Raw genomic sequence first — 24,088 nt, 5'->3', positions numbered from 1 at the left:
CAAAAATAATGCTAATTTAGCTTGAAAAACATAATATTAACCTCAAAATACTGTATTATAACCACCATTTTGAGTATTTTAGTTGATAACCTCAAAAATTTGATTAAAAATTCTAAAATTCAGTCATTTCCTCAAAAATTTCCTTTTTTAACCTAAAAATACCCAAATCTAACCTTAAATCTACCATAATTCACCCGCCATTTTGATTTCTAACCTCAACTATCACTAAAAATCTACAAAATCACCAATTTTTGCACTTTTTTCCTACCCACATTCCTAAACCATTTATTTTAGCGTTTCCCGTTCAATATTTAACCATCCTCCACCGCAAACCATCATCTTTAGTCATTTCCGGCGCTGGATTCTTCGAATTGTCGTGCCGTATGCTCCTAAAATTACAGATTCCAACCGCATACAACCAAAAACAGCCTGCCAGCTGAAATTTTACGATAAAATTATTCATGACCCGTTGTCTTTTGGTCATCTTGCTCGTTTCTCTGGACATTATCATTAAACAATAGCTACATGCGCATGCGCAGTGCAGTGCGGTGACTGATGTCAAGACAGATTAGAAAATATCTGCTTTCGACTCGAATTTCATCTCTGTGTGTGACAATTCCTGGAAACTGACAAACAAACAAACAAAATATTTCTATGCCGCTGGGAATTTACTATTGCAAAACAAGTGATAAGATACGTTTAAATTTATTTGGAGTTCATATTATCGAAACGGATGTGTTATAAGACTTTGAAGTTAAAATTTTTAGTAATTAATTAATGCACATAAAAATTAGTTCCCATGAAGAACTAGTTTGCGTAACGAAACATTAGCGCCATCTTAACTTAGACTTAATGAGATTAGAAAGAATGTTTTTTAATTGACACACACAACACACATGTAGGCATACATAGAAGAATATAAAATTATTAAATATGAGGAAATAAAAATAATTCACACACGCTAAAAATAAAAAATAAAATCACTTTTTCTTTTCTTTTGTTCAGCGGAGAGAAAAAATGTAAAATTTTTATTTTTGTGTGAGAAATAAATTCACGCAAAATATTTTATCACTATCTAAATACTAAATTTGTTTGCTTGAGGTATAGATTATTAATTTTGTAAATATCGATGAATGCGATTATTGATGATAAAGTTATGCAAGTTTAAACATGTTTTACGTTAAATTTACTGAAGTTTTGGAGAGTGAGCGTAGTGAATGACTTAAATGCAAAATTGTTATATTGTTATATCCCGGATGGGATTCATTAGCGTTAGTCAAATAAAATACAGTGGTGTATGTCTTGTGCGCATGCGCGCGCGACTCAACTGAATCAAAGTGAACCCACATGCGGTGTATGCTCGGAATTATCATGTTGTATACTGACCTCACCGTAAGGAACTGTCACTCGAGTGATATTAATACTAATAATGGTAATAAACGATGCTTGTGTTGGACAACAAGTGGAGGAATATAAATCAAAGTCTTTAAAATTGAATTTTTTTGATGATGATGAGGATTAGTTGTGTAGGTTTAGGTTTAAGGCTTTGTAACTTTTTTGTTTTTAATGATACAAAGTTGTGTGGTATGTCATTAGATAGGGAATTTAATTGAGATTAACATAGGAAAGAATTGTTTTTGTGTGATTATTAGTTTTTATGTAGCAATGAAAATAGTAAAACAATTTTTGGATTAAAATTTTTATTTTACTGATCGCTCGATGTGTAATTTTAGGCCTTTGTAACTTTTTTGTTTATAATGGCACAAAATTGAGTGATATATCATTAGATAGGGAATTTAATTGAGATTAACACAGCCAAGAATTGTTTTTGTGTGAATAATAGTTTTTATGTAGCGGTGAAAATAGTGAAACCATTTTGCATTATAATTTCTACTACAATGCTCATACGATGTGTAACTTTAGATCCTTGTAACTTTTTTGTTTATAATGTTACAAAGTTGACTGATATATCATTAGATAGGCAATTTAATTGAGACTAACACTACCTAAATTTATTTATCTGCCTTTAATAGTTTTTATGTTATGAGCAAAATAGTAAAAAAAAAAGTAAAACTTTACATTAACTCCGTATTTTTGCCTTTTCTAATTATTCAAATCCTCGATTACGTAGTGAATGTTCGTTCTCTTTGAGTATATAATAAATATCGACGAGATCGCCGCGAACACGCCCATGTTGTTTTGTGCTCTTTGCGTGTGCCTTTCGCGGCGTTTCCCAGGCGTCGGCGCGCACTCTTCAACACTGCTCGCGCTCTGAAATGCAAAACGAGCGCGAGAAATCTTATATAAAATTAAAAACGGAGCTCGAAATGTTGTTTTCTCTCGCCAAATCCCCATCGCAGCCGTAACTGTATCTATGTGCTTGTTATTAATGTTATTAATGACATTTATCTAAAAGTTGAGCGCACGCTTCCTAATTCTTTCATTTTATCGAAATCTGAATCGTAACCGCGCGGAAAAGTTCATTGTGACCAAAGCCAACACAAGGATAGGTAATGGTAATGCTTATCTGTGTTAAAAGATTTCAACTGAGCATTGAGTCAGCGTTTTCAGCGAATTCACGACACGAACGTGTCGAGTGAAGATCGCTCGGAATTGTTAACTGCAGTTATTGCTAAAAAACGAGCAGAAATAAACGTTGGATTCTATATAATAATTGTTTATGTTTACGTTTGCTTCACAACATTAATTATCGTCTCATCATCTTTGTAATTAATAGCGAATTGTGTGTGTTGTGACTGTGTTTTGTGTTTGCTTTTCTATTCTTTTCTCTTGCGTTGCGTTAGATGTAGATGGATGGCACACAAAGAGAAAAAGTTCTCTAGGGAAGTGCTCACGTCTTGTGTTCTCGACAGTTTTTGCGTTAGATGGTATAGTTTCTGCAATATTTGCATATTGTGCAGAAATTAATTGAATTATCATCATAATGTAATTATTATTGCAATATGAAAGAAAAAATGTGCAATTCTTTGTTTTTTGATGATTTAAAGACAATTTTTGTGTTAATTTATTTCAAATATTATTTATTTATATTTTATTTTTAAATAGAAACAAAAATGATGTCAATATCTTTAAAAGTTTCGGAGTTATAAAAGAAATGTTTTTTTTTTTGTAAAAAATGCAATGTTTTACTTTTTTCATTATTACGAAAAAACTATTAAACACACAAAAACAAATTTAGGTATTGTTAGTCATAATTAAATTCTCTATCTAATGATTCTTAATTCAACTTAGTAGCGTTATAAACAAAAAAGTTACAAGGGCCTAAAGTTACACATCGTGTGATTATTGTAATAAAAATTATAATTAAAAATGGTTTTACTATTTTCATCGCTACAGGAAAACTACTCAACACACAAAAATAAATTGTGGCAATATTAATCTCAATTAAATTCCCTATAATCTGATATATCATTCAACATTGTAGCATTATAAACAAAAAAATTACAAAGCTTCAAACTTACACATATCACTAAAAATCTAAAAAACTATATTTTCCGTGTTTTTTTAGTTAAAATACTTCAAAAAAACGTAAAAATAACACAAATTTACCTTGGAAAACATAAAATTAACCTCAAAAGGCTATAAACCAACCGCCATTTCGAATATTTCCGCATATCACTCCTAAAATTCATCAAAAAACACTAAAATTTGGTTTATTTTCCTAAAATTTTATTCAAATTCCGCAATTTTTCCGCCATTTTGATTTTTAACCTAACCTCCACCTAAAAATATATAAATTGAGTTAATCTTGCACATTGTGAATGTAATGTGATGTGCCTGCATGTCCCAACACTTGCTTATTACTCCTTCGTCGGCCTTCTTGTCTTCTCGTTTTACCTGCCTACTGCCTACCTGTCTACTCGTACTCGGATGCTGGCTACCAGACCAGCCAGAGGAGAGAAAGCTTGAGAATATAATTCTCAATTTCTTACCGTGTGTCCTTTATTATAGTTTCAACTTTTAACGGCCCCGGCCAGCTCGCATGCGCATATATTTTGCGCCCGTCTGCCACCGGCATGCAATTTCACACTAAATTTTTAATTACCACCAGTAATGTAAGAGAGTATCGAGTAAATTTAAATCTCAACTTTGGAAAACAAAATAAAATAACATAAAAGTTTTAAAACTGAAATTTCGACGAGAGTAAATGAACAGTTTATGAACAGAGTTGTAATAAAGTTGTTGTTGCACGTTTGGCGAGAGGAGGTATTCTTGTGGTGTGTGTGACAGAAATGGTAATATAGGTTATAAAATCAACATTAAAAGCGGCCCGAAATGGTTGGGTTGCTATTCTGAGATTTTCACGTTTTATCTGTGAGCCATAACGACTAATACAGAGTTTGCGCCTAGGGAAGCATAAAACATAACCTAAAAACAAGATGGCCACCTAATGGTAGTAAATTTCAAAATGGCGGGTCGTTAATTGGTGTAAAATAGGCGTATGTTGATAGATTATACATTTTTGAGGTTAAATAAGCTTTATTTTTGTCTTTTTTGATAAAATCCAGAAATATGTTGATTTTTAAGTGTTTTTGATGCAAAAATATTGGAATTTCAAAATGGCTGCTCATTAAAATGAGTAAAACATGTATATGTGGATGAATTATGTTTTTTTGAGGTTAAATTTGCAGTATTTTAGCGATTTTTCTAAAAATTTGAAGAAATTTGTTGATTTTTAAGTGTTTTTGATGCAAAAATGTAAAAAATTCAAAATGGCGTGTTTTTAACATGTGGAAAACAAGTATATTTAGGTCGATTAGACATTTTTTAGGTTAAATAAGCATTATTTTAACGATTTTTCTAAAAATTTGAAGAAATTTGTTGGTTTTCAAGTGTTTTTGATACAAAAATATGAACATTTTAAGATGGCTACCTTTTAACATGTGGAAAACAAGTAAATTTAGGTAAATTAAGCCTTTTTGAGGTTAAATTTGCATTATTTTAGCGATTTTTCCGAAAATTTGAAGAAATTTGTCAATTTTTAAGTGTTTTTTATAGAAAAACGTAAAAAAAATCAAGATGGCGACTCTTTAACTTCCCTAAAACAAGTGTATATTGATAAAACAGTGCCATTTTAAATCCCACTGTATTTTATTTATATTATACGTTGTGTATTCATTTCCACCCGCCAAAAATATGCCCACCACCTGTCGATGACGCCGCGCGCCACAACGACCGTTACCCACCGTACCCTGTTCCCGGCACAAAAATTCAAATAGTGTGTGTGTGTGTGCAACGTGTTTTCGTCGTCGCAGTTGCAACAAGGGGGCCACGCCACATGTGACGTCACCTCCGTGTACTCAACCGTGCCGTTCAATTGTAAAGCGCTCCTCCATTCAAGAACCCAAGTGAAACGAAAACGCCGAACGTGATGATGATACGCATACACACACGTGTGCCAAGCCGATGGGGAGATGAAACAGGCGAACAGCTGCAAATTCCGAATGGCAAACGAAAAGCAACGGACGCCATTTTGGGATTATTGTAGATTTACATTGGAAATACTTGAAAATTGAGAGATTTTTGCGATTTTTAGGGAAAATAATGTTTATTTAACCTTAAAAATTAGTTATTTATATAGATATACTTGTTTTACTCATGTTTAAGAACCGCCATTTTGAATTTTTGTCATTTTTGCATCAAAAACACTGAAAAACCAACAAATATCTTAAATTTTTCCTCAAAAAAGCTGAAATAATGGTTTATTAACCCCAAAAACACCAAATTCTCCTTTCTACATTTATTTTACTCAATTTCCCAGCCGCCATCTTGAAATTTTTATATTTTTACCCCAAAAACACTGAAAAACCAACAAACCAACAAAAAATCAACAAATGTCATAATTTTTTCATTGAATTATCTCTAAAACTGCATTTTTTGTTTCAGGTTTCGCGTCGTGTTCACCAAGCCCATGCAAAAATGGCGGCACATGCGTGACACCTGTGAAGGGCGAGAGTTACTGCAAGTAAGTACTCCAAACACATTGTATACATACGATCAAATTTACATCATGAATCGAGTTCGTTATACGATTAATTACGTGCTTTTGATATCGCATCTTTTATTATTCAAAAAACGCACCCATCCGCTGTACCTCACCCTAAATTTCATTCATAACCTAACATATGTGTAGATGTCCACGAGGGGGTGACAATAATGAAAATAATCCCGCAACACACATTACACTTTACCATCTGTTATATTAATAAAATTAAATTTAAACTTTTTGAGGTTATGTTATATCCTCTTCTCATGGCTAGTTTCCGCGGCGCCTTTGATTGATTAACCAATGATATTGTTGTTGTTATGCTCAGATTGTTAGATAAATGACAATTTGTTTCGGCTTCCTTTCCAACTCTCAATAATTTAATTAAAACTTTTTGTAATTCGGTTGCGTATGTTTTGTGCTCCACTGTTTAATCATTTTTAATGGCCGCGCGGCGGGTTTTTACGGTCTGGCATGACAGGTATGCCACGCCGCATCTCTTTTTCTGCTTCGACAAGATGGTCGCCGCGTCCGAGGTAAAAGGGAATCGAGTTGAATGCCGCGCGCTGCGCTGCGCTGCGGTTGTGTGCTGTGTGTCGATAACATCTATAACATCAATCGACTCGCCGATATAAAATACCAAAGTATACAGGGTGCATCAATAGGAAAATGAGTAAATACATAAATTTTACAGTAGATGACGTTGGTATACTAGGGTATGACATGAGTAGGCGGAGATTTTGTACTAAAAAAATCGATTTTTAGGTTTTTAAGGTTTATTTTGTTGAATTTTGGAGTTAAATTCATTTTAAGACGTGAATAGCTAAGTATACAGGGTGTATTAATGGTATATTTAGTTAGTTTTATTATTTTACACTAGATGGCGCGGTTAAACTAGGTTATAACATGAAAAACACTTAAAAATCACAAAATTATATATTTTTTTTTACTTTAAAACGCTGTACAACACCCGCCATTTTTAATATTTCACATTTTTTGCACAAGAAACAATTAAAACTTATTAATTTACTTAAATTTATCAAAAAATGTTTAAATTAACACTTATTTAACCTCAAAAATTCAATTTTTAATTTTTTGCATCAATTTTCTTCATTTTTGAAGTTAAATCCATTCCAACACGACCATACCAATATATACAGGGTGTATTACTATCAAATTCACTTACTTAAGTAATTCTACACCAGATGGCGTTGTAATACAACATTTTAACATGAATAGGCGGAGCTCCCGCACTAAAAATCAATATTTTCCTTCTTCCAACCTTTATTCTTCTTTTTTAAACTGAAATCCATTCCAACACGAGAAGGCCACGAACCAAAACGTTCCGACAAGAAAATTACCCCTTTTTACTCCTTACTGGTCTTCATGCCTGCTACTCGTCTGTTTGATTGTTTTTTCCTCTTCTTTATCTTTGATTTTCTCCACTCTGCTATACGCGTATCATGTATCAACCTTGTAATTACTTCCACATTACCACTCGCCAGTCGATGGACGTATAAAGTACTGTCTGTATTCGTTGATTTGTGGAGCGCACGCGTGTGCCATCACGACGAGCATCGGTAAAGCTAGTAGTTACGTGGTAGGCAGAAAGCAGGAGAATACGCGCGCTACCAAATCGGTGAGCACATGCAACGCGCATTTAATTCGACATTCAGCCGTCGCACATTCATCTTCTGCCACAGATGCCACAGAGAGGAGCGAGCGTTCATCAAGGATGCGCTGTAAAAATGCGGTGTACGCCTAGCGCACGAGTGTGCCACGTGAGGCAGGCCATTTGGGAATATGCTACCGGAGGATAAATTGGATGATGAATTGGGGTTATAGGTGGAAAAATTGATTGGTTTTGGGTTTTTATTGGTTTTAGTTTAATATTTCATCAGTAGATGGCGTTGTGTTGAAGTATAACCTTAAATTTATAAGTGGGCGGAGCTTAAACTTGATAATTATTATTTTTTTGTGCTTAAATTGAGGTTATAGACGCAGAAATCTGAATTTTTTGTGTTTTTCTCAGTTTTTCTTCAATAAATCAATCGTAGATGGCGTTTTATCGAGGTATAACCTTAAATTTACTCGTGGGCGGAGCTTAAACATGAGAATTATTCATTTTTAGTGCTTAAATAGTGTTTAATACCGGTTATTTTAGTAAATATTCAGTAAAATGTTTAGAAAGGCAAAAAATGATTAAAAATACTAAAAAAAATATCAAATAACCGGTTATAATACCGGTAAATAACCGGTTGTAATACCGGTATTGTCTTTTTTTAATATCCAATGAAATTTCTTTAGAAAAGCGAAAAAAAATTAAGATACTTTAAATAGTGTTATTTTGTTTTAATACCGGTTATTTTCGAAAATATTCAGTAAAAATATTTAGAAGCACAAAAAAAGATTAAAAATACTAGAAAAATAAAAATATCTAAATAACCGGTTGTAATACCGGTTGTAATACCGGTTATTTTAATAAAAAATCGTAAATTTTGTTTAAAATATAGAAAAATTAATAGAACAAGAAAAAAAATTAAAATTATTTAAATAACCGGTTATGATACCGGTATAACCGTTTATAATACAAAAAAAAATACCGGTATTTTTGTTTTTCGCTAAAATATCCACGAATAAACATGAATTTATAAAATTTAACATTGACATTTAATTTTTTATAACATCACCAATAAATTAATTTGAAAAGATGAAATGAAGAATGTTTATAAATGTTAATAATGCCATCAATGACGTGTTTCATACACTCCTCGACTTTGAACTACAAACTACACACACGTTGTATTTTATATAACCGTCATTGCCATCTTCTCTCTATCGTGGAATATGCCGATGCGGCGAAGATTTGAATAAATAACGCATAAAGCTCACGCCTGTTCTGTTTGTGCGGATGTAACACGTCGCTGTAATGTGCAAACACAGCGAAAGCACAATGTTTATACGCACAACGGACAAGTATTCCAACAGATATGAAATATATGTGAAAAATTAGCACTTTTGAGGTTAGATCAACGTATAGTGTTATAGTTGTGTTAGGTGAGGTTAGGTTTATGTTTGTTTATGGGTTATATTTGTGATAAAATGTGTTTACGAAGCGATAAATTGAATCATTCAGAGGCACAAAAACAGCGCTCCGGACGAATTTTCCGTGCCGTCGGGCATGTCCGGCGAAATTAACACCTCTTTTGCGCCTGTGCAGAGTGATGCACATGGCTGCGCGCGTGTTTACACTTAACCAACAATTACACAAAAATTCTTTGGTAAATAATGTTTCATTGTAAGTATGATCAATATTCGGATATATTGACAGATGGTTGACACGTGCACGTGATCAAGTGAACATAACCTTTTTTGCACTCTAACCTTAAATATATCAAGAGTACTTGACAATCTGTCGATTTTTTGATTTGATTTGTGTGAGTAATGGCAGGCTTCGATGGGTTTCACCTTCGGTGTTAGTCTTTTATGCTCCGCTAAGCGGCGGAATGACTTTGACTTAACTTAAGTAACTTAACTAACAACCGACTTTTTCACGATCACTGATTTTTGTGGGAAACAAACACAAAGACTACATAGGAGAATAATAAATCCTACCTTTTATAAACTTAATTAAATCTAATTAGTAATTACTTAAGTTAAGTTAATCAGACTTAACATACGAGTAAATGAAAGTAAAATTTATTTTTTTATATTAAAATTATTATATAGGTATCAAAAGTAAAACTAGAATTCACGTAAAAATAACTTTACTTAAGTTAAGTCATTTCCTGCGCATGCGCAGTGTACTCAGCATCCCACACCGCACAAAACAGATTCGTTGTTGTATGGTTGCAATGCAGACACAGACAACAAACCTGACTTAAGTCAAGTTACTTAAGTTAAGTAACCGAGTGCATTTCTTGTCCTTTTTGAGCGTGCATCAAGTGATGCTGATGCCGAAGATAAAAGCTCGAGATAATTGGCGATAAAAAAGGGCATTGTCATTGCGCGCATTAAGTTATTGTTGCTTTCAAGCGGACAAGAGACAAAAGGGCGGCACTGGAAAAAAAACCATACGAAATCTAAAAGCTTTTTAACCTGCATCATAAACTTTAAAAGTGGTTTTACAGCTGAAAAGCATAAAAAAATAATTATAACCTCAAATAGTAAATAACCAGTTGTAATACCTAAAAACACCGGTTTTATAATACCGGTTAACCGGTTATTTTAAAAAATATTCAGAAAAATGTGTTTAAAAAAGCAAAAAATGAATAGAAAACAAAAAAATTAAATACCTAAATAACCGGTTGTAATACCTAAGAAAAAATACCGGTTTTAATACCGGTATTTCCGTTTTTTTGCTTAATCTTTAAATATTTACATGAATTTCACCGTTTTTCTCGCGTTAAAATAAATAAATTAACACGGATAATAAAATTTAATCCTGAAATGCGTTTTAAACATTTTAAATTTTTTATATCTCGAGGTTTTAATGTCCCGAGACGCAAAGATGTATCGCGATTATGAAACCAACAACACATAACTCTTCCGAGTTACGACCGGTCTAAACAAACGCAAACACACACCGATCCTCAAGCAGTGAGTAAATTTTTACCTGCGTACACTCGGGTGTAACGACAGTAGTTGCTACATTGGTACCATTTTCAAGACCGGGAGTAATTAGACATACGAATAACTAACTGTACATGATCATGAGGAGTGTGTGGTCAGTCGTGAACGTGAATAATTCACATTGCCGATTTAATGATTTCGGATTTATATTTTATTTTATTACCGACTGCAGTAATCGATCCGACGGTGGCAATTAATGAGATGTGAGTCGTTAAAAGTTCGAATAAATGTTTTATATTAAGTGCAAATGGGCAAGAAGTCATGATTTGGTTGATTAAGCTCCGCCCAGGTGGGATATTTGAGATTAAAGTGTGTATAACGCCATCTACTATTGAATTATTGAAGAAATTTGAGAGGAACTTTTTAAAAAATTTGTTTTTTTGTTTATAATCTTAAATTATCATAAAAAAGTTAATTTTACTGAATAATTTATAAAATAACCGGTAATACCGGTATTAAAACCGGTATTTTTTCGGTATTATAACCGGTTATTTTTAATATTTCAATTTTTCACTCATTTTAACAATTTTTATGCATTTTTACACATTTTACTTCACATAATTTCAAAAACCGGTATTTTATCCAATATAACCGGTTATATATATTCATTATTCACCGATATATGATCCATGTGAGAATTTTTCTTCTACAAGTTTAGTGTATCATCGGTGTCAATTTACTTCCATCTCTCCACCCCTTCCAACAATGACAAAAAATAATAAAATAATAAACCCGCAGAATGAAACCTGAGAAGATATTTTATCTTTTAAACACAGCGCGCCAATAAAAATATCCAATGCGCCATGTCCCTGGTAAATTGCTCGGATATTTCGCGTCGATTCGCTAATAAGCTTCATTAAGTCGTTAAATCCGCACACTGCGCATGTTCGATTGACTCATTATTGAGTTAATATTCATATCGGCGAACCTGTATTATTAATTAAGACGTTTTTTTCTTCTTCTTTTGCAATAATTAAAATTCAACTCGTATGAGCATTGCAAGCGAGTCACATTAATCGATTTTATTGAGTGAGGTATGCAACCACTTGGCATTCCCGCTCCGCGCACAATTTATATCGATATTAGTCTTAGTTATACTTTAGTTATTACTTAGTAAAGTTACTTACGCAAAGGTTAAGTAGTGTTAATTGGGCGCGGAGTTGAAGAGATGCCGCCGTGTGAGACCCCGGCGTACCTGTGACACAATTTAAATCGATGACTTAAGTTAAGTCATGTGACTTAAGTCACTTTTTGTGGTTTTTAAGGAAAGTCGACGGCTTGAAATGAGGAAAACAAGTTGGAATAGTTTGAAGTTTGCTCTAATTAAGTAACTTTACTGACTTAAGTAACATTACTTACTTCTATCTCTATATACGCATGCGCAATGAGAATAAATTAATAAGTATGCTTTCCCTTCGATGGAATTCACTCCGAAATTGATTTTCGTCTTGTTACAGTTAAGTAACTTACTTTTAACTTAACTTAAGTAACTTTACATAACACATGGCGCGTCCAGTTTTGACTTAATGGTCTATTATAAATTTTTTCAACAAAATTTAACTTTACATCAACCAAATGTTACTTTTTTCGGTTTAAACAACGATAGATGGCGTTACAATACTTAAGTCACCTTTAACATAAATTTTATTTCTTATTGAGAAAAAATTAATCAGAAATTCAAATCGTCGTGCTTCCCATGAAGATTTCGATTTATTTTTGTTTATTTAAAAATGACTTAAGTCAAGTCGTAAAAAACAAGTCACACACACATGCGCACAAACACGCAGCGTGAACAAATCGAAAATTTCTGCCTCGGCGTCTCACAATATATCGAATTGTGTTGAAATGATTTTTATTGAATCATTGAATCGAAGTTGAAGAAGTGAAGATGAAAGAAAGCTGCGCGTGGATCGTACGAAATCAATTTTCGATCATCTCGTGCGTCGTGGATAGTTGCAATCATCAATTTTACGTTTCTCTGCGCCGCCATTACGCTGTAATTTAATGTTCAGCTTCATCTTCTTCATCTTCATTTTCTTTTTTCTTCGTTTTTGTTGTTATTATTATTATTATGGTCGTTACACGCATCTGTTGCCCATGCTCGATTCATGAAAGTAATTGTGAATGAAACACCAACGCAGCCATTTTTTAAAACTTTAATTTAACTTAAAAACTTGAATAGTTATTGTAACATAACCTAAAATATGTTTTTTAATGTTTTTCTGTTTGTTTGATTTGCAGTTGTACATCGAAATATGTAGGTGAATTCTGCCAGCATGTGAATCCCTGTTATACCGGCCCAGGTCCACGCTGTCAAAATGGCGGGTCGTGTCAAGTGCGCGAGGCGCCCGCCACCTCGCCGAGCTTCACGTGCGTCTGCCCGATCGGGTTCAGCGCTTCGCTTTGTGAGATTCCCATTGCGAACTCGTGCGATCGCCGGCCGTGCAAGAATGGCGGCACGTGTACACTGATATCATTGAATTCTTATCAGTGTAGTTGTGCTTTTGGATATACAGGTAAACATAACCTAAATATCACATATTTTACTTGTTTTTAAGCAAAAATATTATGTTTTTGAATGTTTTTCGTACTTTTTACTTGTAATTATGGTATTATCTCATAGATGGCGCGAGATAAATAGGAAATGTCGGTAATTATAGCTGTTTTAAGACGCCATTTTGATTTTTTAACTTTATTTTCATAGAAATACTTAAAAAACACCGAAATATCAGCAATTTTATTTGTTTAAAGACAAATTTTGTTGTTTTCGATCATTTTTTGCACTTTTTACTACTAATTAAGCCATTATCTCATAGATGGCGCGACATAAACACGAAATATCACTAATTTCACCAATTTCAAGCTGCCATTTTGATTTTTTCATTTTATTTTCCCCGAAATACATAAAAAACACTAAAATATCACGAATTTTACCATTTTTAAACCAAAACTTTAATATTTTTAAACATTTTTTTAACATTTTCTAACTTTTTGTAGATATGCAACCCAATTAACATATTTTATGCTTATTCCAGGGCAAAATTGTGAAAAACAAGACCATTGCGCATCACAACCCTGCCGTAATGGCGCAAAATGCACCAGCGTCGACGACACATACAAATGCACATGCGCACTGGGCTTCAAGGGCGCCGCATGCAAAGAAGACATGGATGAATGCCAACAGAATCCTTGCAAGCATGGCATTTGTCACAACACGCACGGCAGTTACACGTAAGTCTTGCATTTGATTATATTTTCAATCTCTCCTCTCGCATTCATTGAGAAAATCACCTAAAAGTAGCATGATTTCAAATCAAGTGATTAAAATTCTCGCGTACGATTGGTGGTCACACCTCTAGGTCGCTTCAGACACGCAATCCTCAACAAGTTGAAGAAGTTGCGTCAAGTTTTCCCTCGATGCACGATGCTTTCTCACTATGTGTATGTGTGTGTGTGGAGAACCTGTTATTTCAAACTGCTGCAGAGTGCAAGAAGTGACTCAAGTGTCCTGTGCGCATGCGCGGCCACTGCGGGCCACTCTTGTTCCGTGACCTGCGAGGTCACACATGTGAATACACATAACCCACCTATGAATATTTAATGTGGTGTTCAGCCGGTGAGATTTTAAGGTTAGACGTGGAAAAACACACAACTATTTAACACTGGATGGCGCTGTATATTATGTGTGGTTGAAGAGAGTAAAAGAGAGAAAGAGGTTAGGAATGACAAAAGAAGTGTTGGTCGGTGTGTGTACTCAGTCTATTCGTTTTATATTTTATTATATGCGATGTGGTCGAAGAAGCGAGTTATAAAATGTCGTAATTCGACGCCCGTGGCGAAGGTTATGAGAACGGCCCGGTTTTGCGCTGGCGCGGCCATTTTTTGTTTTATTACTCACACTACAACACATCACAATGTTTATCTTTACATCAAAATTATGAACAAAAATGTTTAATAACGGTTTTTGGGGTTTTATTCGTAATTTTCAAGCCGCCATTTTGTTTTTTAGATTAATTGCTTCAAAAATATTTATAGACAACTGGAATATTACTGATTTTATCATTTTTAAAGTGTAATTTTGATGTTTTTAGACATTTTTTGCATTTTTTTACTATTTATCTCATAGATGGCGCTTCATAAACAGGAAATGTCACTAATTTCACTTATTTCAAGTCGCCATTTTGAGTATTTTGCTCTATTTTCATAGAAATTCCTTTAAAACACCGAAAAATCACTGCTTTTACCAATTTTTAATCGAAATTTTGGTGTTTTTGGCGATTTTTTGCACTTTTTACCACTTTTTACTCATAATAATGGCATTATCTAATAGATGGCGCTACATAAACATGAACTGTCATTATTTTTTGATCAATTCCAAGCCGCCATTTTGATTTTTTCACATTATTTCCAAAGAAATAAATAAAAATCACCGAATTATCACTGATTTTACGATTTTAAAACAAAATTTTAATATTTGTGATCATTTTATGTTTAGTATATAATATTTTGTAGGTTATAATTTAAAAGTGATTTATTTTTATTTTCTTCTTAAATTATCTCCGAAGAATCTCTCCTCTGGTCGTTGTCGTCGCCGTAGGGCACGAAAAACCCGTCGTCGTGTTGTGTTCGCATTGGGTCGTTTGTTATCCGTCGTTATTCGTTGTCTAGGCAACGCACAACAAACGAACAACGTGGGCGTGCGAACCGCAACCAAACACACACACTATTCATACCACCAAGCGTTAAAGTTGAATCTGTGTGCTTTAACAAAACTTTAAAAACACAAAAACTTCTTGTTTTATTTTTCAATGTTTTTCTGTTTGAAAGTCCATTATTAGTTTAGAGTTTAGTTTAGAGACTGAATGAAGATATAATATAAAAGAATAGAAATTGGTTGTTATAGATGTTACATAGTGTGTGCTTTTTTTCGTGTGGCTTTTGTTTGTTGTATATGCGCGATGCGAACGAAATACGAAGCATTAGACATTAACAACGATTCGAAACAAAGTTGTGTCACGTTTCGCCGACAGCGATGTGCTCGGGATTCGTCGCGGTTCATTTGCTTTCGTTTCGGCTCGTTTTGGTGCTGCGGCCGAATCGAATGCTCGATACACAGTCGAATTTACATTCCATTCCATATTGGTAATCGGCGGGAAGAAATGTGCACAAAACGCGTTTTGTTTACGCAACTCACAAAAAAAAGTAAAATTGTGTGATTATTTCATAGATGGCGCGACAGTAAACAGGAAATGTCAATAATTCAAGCCGCCATTATGATTATTTTGGTCTTATTTCATAGAAATAGTTATAAAACATTGAAATATTGTGAATTTTGACGTTTTTAAGGCGTAATTTTGATGTTTTTCAACATTTTCTGCATTTTTTACTGTTTATCTCATAGATGGCGCGACATAAACAGGAAATGTCACTAATTCAAGCCGACATATTGATTACTTTGGTTTAATTTCATGGAAATACTTATAAAACATTGAAATATCATGAACTTTTACGTTTTTATCGCGAAATTTTGATATTTTTCAACATTTTCCGCGTTTTTTACTTTTTATCTCATAGATGGCGCGACATAAACAGGAAATGTCAATAATTCAAGCCGCCATATTGATTATTTTGGTCTAATTTCATAGAAATACTAATAAAACATTGAAATTTTATGAATTTTAACGTTTTTATCGCGAAATTTTGATGTTTTTCAACATTTTCCGTGTTTTTTTACTTTTTATCTCATAGATGGCGCGAGATACACAGGAAATGTCACTAATTTAATCTATTTCAAGCGGCCATTTTGAATTTTTTGCTTTATTTTCATAGAAATTCACCGAAAATCACAAAATTTACTTGTTTTTAGACGAAATTTTGATATTTTACTACTTTTTCTGCTGTTTTTACTCTTTATCTCATAGATGGCGCTAGATACACAGGAAATGTCACTAATTTCATCTATTTCAACCCGCCATTTTGAGTTTTTCGCTTTATTTTTATAGAAATACTTGTAAAACACCGAAAAATCACAAAATTTTCTTGTTTTTAAGCGAAATTTTGATGTTTTTCAACATTTTCTGCGTTTTTTACTCTTTACCTCATAGATGGCGCAACCTATACATGAAATGTCAATAATTTCAGTTGTACCCAGCCGCCATTTTGATTATTTCACGTTATTTTCAAAGAAATACTCATAAAACACCAAAATATCAACATTTTACAAGTTTTTAAACGTTTTGCTGCATTTTTTACTATATTTTAATGTATTGCTGCTCCATGTCATGTTTGAACGGATGCAGATAGACAACACGTCGAGCGTTAATTGATCAATTATTTACGAGATGTGTGCGCAGTCTATTACGCGCCATTACGCCACTAATGGCGATATTAACACGGATCCATTCGCCGATATTGTAAATTACAAAATTACAAACCAATACTCTTCAACATCTAACTTCGACAGTTGTAAAATATCTCCCGAAGAAAAAAATTCATTGCTGCAGCTTTTAACGACACTGTTAAATAAACCCGTTGGTAAAGTTTCGCGCTTAATGAAGAACGCGTCTCGCGGATAAATTGGTTTAATGAGTCGTGGCGCAGAATAAAAATAAAACGCATCGCTGCATAAAAAGCGTTATAACAGGACTTCGAGAAACGAATTTCAACGCTTAAAATATCTCGACGCCGAGATGTGAAACATCAACAACTCGAAATTTGTTTAATTATTAAGGCACCGTCGATAATTACACGTATTAATCACGGAAATAATTACGATGCGTGTTAAAAGTACAAAAATGTAATTTTTCCAAATATTTTAACACATAAAGCAGTATAGTGATTGATAGCTGTACTAAGAGTGATGATGACAAATGGCCGCCACCGGAAGTCGGCCATATTCACGTCATCCATGCATGTTACGAATTAATTTAATAATTTATCGCAAAAACAAGCGATTTTAATGTTGTGAAACGCTGTAAATGTCAATGATAGCTTGGAAAGGTCGAAAAAAGATCGAAACTTGAATTTAATTGCGATGTGCGTTGCGCATACGATCGCTGAATCAATAATTTGCGTCCAACCCGGATTCACTTTTTCTTTTCTTCATCTTGTTTCAAATCGTGCAGTGCATTGTAATATTACATCACCAAAACAAAAATAGTTGAATTTTCAGTGATTTTATTAATTTTATTAATAAATAGGTGGCAACACTGGCTTTGCTTCAAATCAAAATGGCCGCCCTTGATGGCCCCGGCATGCACCGTGAGAACATTCACTTCGGTGTCCGTTTTAGGCGTTAAATAATCTACTTACTTGTGAATCGCTTCATTTGCGCGCCGGCCGTATGCGGTGCGTTTTGAATGAAAACGAAAATGAAAATGAAACAAAGTGTGGTGTGGAATTGTAAGCGCTGCGAATTCAGTCCAAGGCCTTCCATCCTTCCGATATAAAGCCATAAGTGTATAACTACATAAGTACGAGTAATGATTTCCAAGATTTCGATTGCAACTCGGCCATCCATTCGCAATTATTGCTTGTTTTAGCTGTAAAATGCAAATTGTGTGCTTTATGAAGGTTATTTTATAAGGAAACTTCATATTTTCATTTGTAGATGGCGCAATTAACGATATTTGATGAAGTTTGACATTTTTTAAGGTTAATTTGGTTGTATTTTGCTTTAAACTTCATATTTTTATCGATAGATGGCGTATTTAAGGTTATTTTCTTTGGTTTTACTTAAAATTTCATGTTTCTACCACCAGATGGCGTTGAAAAACGACATAATCGAATGTATTGTTACAATTGCATATTTTTAAAGGTTAATTTCTATGTTTTTGCTTCAAACTTCAAATTTTCATCGATAGAGGGCGTATTTATGATTATTTTCTTTGGTTTTACTCAAAACTTAATGTTTTCACCACCAGATGGCGTGTTTTGTTACAGTTGTGAATTTTTAAAGGTTAATTTCTATGATTTTGCCCCAAACTTCAAATTTTCACCACCAGGTGGCGTCTTGAATAATCTAACGTTTTCTGTAATATTTTTTGCAGTTGTACATGTGAAGAAGGCTACACTGGAAAAAACTGCGAACGCGAGTACGTCCCCTGCGACCCGTCGCCGTGTCAAAATGGCGGGCAGTGTCGACAGCGAGATAAACACACATACACATGCGATTGTCAGCCCGGTAAGTAATTTATTTCACTTCTTTTCTGCTCGCCCAGCGGGCCACTCGCAGCATTTGAATATAAATGGTCGGATGGCATTAAAAATTCATAATATTTATAATCTCCACGAACGAACAGGCCGATAAAAACTGTAAAACCACTTAAAACACGTCGAATACTTTTGTTCGAAAGTCTCGAGGCGTTGCACGAAATTCGTGCAAACGCAAAAACTCCAACACACGAAATAAAACAAATTAAATTAATTAAATTTCTTCCACAGACAGAGAAAAAACAAAATTTTAAATGTTTTACATGTGAGGTTATGTCCTGCGTATGATATGGTGATATGTGTGCATGTTTGTTTAGTCTGGTTCACAACCAATATTGAGATAAATCGAGACGCCACTTGAAGTGAACTTCAACTTCAAGTCGCGTCTTGTGAATGCAGAAGAATGCACTTTTCATCAATCTAAGATAAATACACAAACATGGCGGCGCCACCGCCCCACGCGCAATATAATAACTCACTCAACAAAGGCTTTCTTTCAAAAGATTAATATTTACTTACATTTTTTTACAAGTGACTTAAGTCATGTCTGAAAATTTGAGATTTGACTTAAGTCAAGTTTGTCTGCTTAACTTAAGTAAGTGATATGCCCACCTCTCGACGGCGCCGTGGCCTACGGGAGATTTCAAGTTTCAAGTTTTCAAGTTCAACGCATTGTGTGGAAAATAAACGAAATGCTAATGAGCGTCGATGACGAAATTTATACGACTGCACACAAGAGACGCGAGTGTCGAAATTGAGGAGGCAAAACAAAGGTTCAAAGACAACTAACGAATCTAACCTTGACATTTTTGAGGTTAAAATTTGTAAATTTTAGGGATTTTTAGTGTTTAGGGTAAAATTTAGTGTAAAACACACTGTTACCAACTTAAATTCACTAGGGATTTTTATTTTTTGTAGTTAGGCAACTTTTATCACTCAATAATGTGAAAAATTTATGAATAATCATTAAAAATGATCAATTTTGATTGTTTTGCCTTGTGGATGCGTTTTATTACCGTAAATTGTACGTTTTGTTACATTTTTGATGCATTTATGGTTGCATATAGTGCAAATCATCATTTTACCAACTTATATCCTAGTAACTTTTACTTCTTGACATATTTAGGGACAAATCTAGTGTAAAACACCCTATTACCAACTTAAATTCATTAGGGATTTTTATTTTTTGTCGGTAGGCAACTTGTAAAACTCCACAAATGATAAATTCATGAATAATCATTAAAAATGATCAATTTTGATTGTTTTGCCTTGTGGGTGCGTTTTATTACCGAAAATTATACGTTTTGTTACATTTTTGATGCATTTAAGGTTGCATATAGTGCAAATCATCATTTTACCAACTTATATCCTAGTAACTTTCACTTTTTGACATATCTAGTGATAAATCTAGTCTAAAACACCCTCATACCAACTTAAATACTCTAGGGACATTTATTTTCCTGTATATAGGCAACTTGTACCACTCCACAAATGATACATCCTCAGATAATCACACAGAATGACCAATTTTGATTGTATTTTGATTGTGCTGCCCTGTGGCCGCGTTTTATTGCCGCAAATCGTACGTTTTGTACACGCGCGTGCACGTCTCCCTTCATTATAACCTCAATTACGCCGCGCGACGCACAAGAATTCAAATCGCCGCCGCCCGAAGACGTTTCCACGATTACGCGCGTCAATCGCGAGTTTATTTATCCATTTGCGGCCGTTTACGGACCCGCGGGTTGGTGGTGTGTCTCTCCATCGCAGGCTATCATTACGATAAAGACATAAACAATGCCTGCGTCAATTTCGTGATGATGCGATGATTTCCAATTGTTTTTCCACTCCTGAGAAGCGTGTATCCCTGCACATCACTTGGGAAACACACTCAAGACACATTTATCCCGAGGGTATAAAGATTAGGTTATGTTGTTGGTGAGAATAGAATGTTTTTCGACACCCCACGCGATGCACTTGTTTTATCGTGTGAAGCAATACATCTGTCATCAAAAACATGACAAAACTCATTAGGTTTTTTCGTTTGGTGCTTGAAACTAGTTTTTCGGGATGCGTTTGATGTGTTTTCATTGTTTTCTCACGACTTTTACACGCCGCAGCGTAATAAAACATAAAAATTACATTGTAGGCAACCAACAATACAAATAACCTTATATTATAAACGCGGAAGTTTATTTATTTGTTTTCTTTGTCGGATTTTATTGGAATTCATCGAGAAATACACACGATCCGACTCGGTTCGGCTTTGATTTGCTTCGATTTGCAATTTATTCTATTTGTTCGCTTCGATTCGCCGCGAACTTTTCTCACACCGTCGTCTCTCTGGCGAATATAAACGCCGCTTGATTAAACAAGATGGTCGACATCCGGTATTGTTTAAATTCGTTCATTAATAACTTAACTTACGCGCGCGGTGGTTGGGTTATTACGTGATAATCTTAAAAACTACTTCAGGCTCATAAATATGCATCACGTGTGATGCGCGAACGAAAATTTACAGTTTACTGTTATTCCATGCAGATTAATCGCGGGCATGTGTGTGTAGGCAACCCAAACAACACATGACACTGAAAAAATGTTATTTTTAATCGTTTAACGTAAATATTCTCACGAAAAACTTAATATAAACAATTTTATTTGTTTATTTAGTTAATATACTCACCAAATTTAGTATAAAATCATTTTAAGTTGGTAGTGATATTATTTTGAGTTTTCGGGTCTGAAATTTGAAATTTTTGGCCGGATGTGTAACCTAACCGCAGTGAATTTTTCCCACTTCCCTTTGGGCAGACTGAAAGTAGCGTATGTGTGTGCGTGCGCGCGGCGTGGGCTGTCGCACACACAATGGCCTATCCTATCCCACTCTCTTGTGTGCGCTGCGCGCCTGTTGCTCGGAGCAATATGTCCGCTTGACTTCACCCAAAGCAAAGACGGAGCGCGCTTGAGACGTAAAGCGAGCGCGCTGCCAGAGTGCCGAGACCGTGGGAACGCATGCGGCTACACCCGTCGCGCTTCCACAGCACAAAAACTCGTAATAAACAGGATGATGTCCAAACATACACATTCAGCCATTTCGTTTTTACTAACATTACCAACCTAAATAGAATCCTGGTGATGTTACTAGTTTTTCTAGTGAATTTTTTCTACCAACTTAAATCTATTCTAGTAACTTTTTAGTAACTTTGGTGTTTTTTGTTTGTTTTAGGTTATCGTGGTCAGAACTGTGAAGAAAACATCGACGATTGTCCCGGTAACATGTGCCAAAATGGCGCATCGTGTGTAGATGGTGTAAACGCATACACGTGCCAATGTCCCGCAACATACACGGGGCGTTTTTGTGAGCAGGACGTGGATGAATGCTCACTGCGTCCGTCCGTGTGTCAAAATGGTGCTACCTGCACGAACAGTGTCGGCGGGCATTCGTGCATCTGCGTCAATGGCTGGACCGGCCCCGATTGCTCCGTGAACATCGACGATTGTGCGGGGGCGGCGTGTTTCAACGGCGCCACGTGCATCGACCGCGTCGGCAGCTTCTACTGCAGGTGCACGCCGGGGAAAACAGGTAAAACATACATACGTAGCGAAAACACACATCTCATTTGAGGTTAGGTGGTGGAAACAATGCGTCGGATGGATTATGGTTATGGCGTATTGTTTGAGGATAATTCTGCATTGTTGCGATCAATAAAATAACAATGCTTCGTTTAATTTTATTTCCTCAAAAACATCATCACCCGGCCGAGTTGTACAACCGCGCGCGCAATTGCATCGAATTAACATCACTTAACTCTCAAATTAAACGCGACAGCATAATAATTATGCCTGCAGTGTCATTGCTCTCATGTACACTGGTAATATTAATTAGTATAGGCAACACATTCATCACATGTGTGTTTGGAGTGTGTTTTTTATGTTGGTACACTTGTAATATCATCATCTGGATATTTTTTTCTGGTTTTAACCTAAAAACTTTACAAAATTAAGAAAAAACATGGTGTTGAGTGATTATAACCTCAAAAAACTTGATTTTGCATTATTTTTTCACTAAACAGTTAATATTATTTACTAGTAGCTTTAACCCGCGGCTTCGCTCACGAATATCTAAAATAATAAAGTTGCTTCCGTACGCGTCTGTAGTCACAGAAGAAGTAACAATGAAGTAGGTAGAATGGCGGGAAGTTTAAAATGGCTGAAAGTATAGTCTATGGAAGTATAGTGTACAGTCTCCATAGTGTAGTCAATTGGATTTGATGTTGACGTAGCTGTCGGTAATACAGTGTGATGGTACTATAGTACTTAGGTTTGAACTTCATTGCTGGAATGTTAGATGGCGTTAAAGAAGTCAAATAGCCAGATGCAGAGGTATTATTGACTAAACTATTTCTTTATTTTATTTAAAAAATATTTTTTTTATTAAATAAAAAGTAGCCTATAACCATTCGGGGACCACTAAGAATATGTGTACAAATTTTCATGATGATCGGTTAAGTAGTTTTTGCGTGAAAGTGTAACAAACATCAGGACCTTCGCATTTATAATATTAGTAGGGATATGCAACATAATCATCACCAAACAGTAACATGTGTGTTTATACTGTTTTTTTTTCTTGTTTTTATTAAGTTTTAACCTAAAAACACCACAAATTAAAACAAAAACGTGGTGTTGAGTGATTATAACCTCAAAAAACTTAATTTTGCATCATTTTAAAGCTTTTTCACGTAACAGTTAATATTATTTACAGTATGCAACACATTGTGCATAAAACATTACCATGTGTGTTTAAATGTTGTTTTTTTGGTTGGTAGGCCTGCTGTGTCATCTGGATGACGCCTGTACGAGCAATCCGTGCCACGCCGATGCCATCTGCGACACCAGCCCCATCAACGGCTCCTACACGTGCAGCTGCGCGTCGGGATACAAGGGCGTCGATTGCTCCGAAGACATCGACGAATGCGAACAAGGTAATTGCCCAAACATAACCTCAAATGTCTAGGGACTTTTCGTGTTAAACCTCGTTGAACCCCACCGGTTGCTAATAGGTAATTAGCGTACATTAACACTAATATGTCCGTCGAAGAATAATTACCTGCGTGATTAGCGTTTTGTTCACAAGTCTTAATTATCAGCTAGTAATTAACATAGGATCGGAATGGAATTTTATAATATTGGTAAAAATCAACGTGTGTTAATTTTTTTTTGTAAAATTTGTGTTTTTTG

The 24,088-nt window shown here is 34.7% G+C and overlaps 1 protein-coding gene across 2 annotated transcripts in view; it reads left to right on the top strand.

Moving 5' to 3' along the window:
* The window catches only part of N (neurogenic locus Notch protein), a 38,486-nt gene that overhangs the window by 2,729 nt on the left and 11,669 nt on the right, over positions 1-24,088 (top strand). For both annotated transcript variants that reach the window (XM_065313504.1, XM_065313503.1), the window contains exons 2-7: positions 5,908-5,986; positions 12,881-13,155; positions 13,675-13,870; positions 18,688-18,821; positions 22,077-22,433; positions 23,677-23,832. In XM_065313504.1, coding sequence (XP_065169576.1) covers positions 5,908-5,986; positions 12,881-13,155; positions 13,675-13,870; positions 18,688-18,821; positions 22,077-22,433; positions 23,677-23,832 — 1,197 coding nt within the window. The remainder of the gene's footprint in view (positions 1-5,907; positions 5,987-12,880; positions 13,156-13,674; positions 13,871-18,687; positions 18,822-22,076; positions 22,434-23,676; positions 23,833-24,088) is intronic.

This window comes from Atheta coriaria, unplaced genomic scaffold, assembly GCF_025399875.1.
Source record: "Atheta coriaria isolate IRGN ID8LTWV9N9 unplaced genomic scaffold, Caltech_Dcor_3.1 hic_scaffold_10_pilon, whole genome shotgun sequence".
Lineage (NCBI taxonomy): Eukaryota > Metazoa > Arthropoda > Insecta > Coleoptera > Staphylinidae > Dalotia > Dalotia coriaria.
The sequence above is the reverse complement of the archived record's forward strand: the minus strand, read 5'-3'. Positions and strand labels throughout refer to the sequence as shown.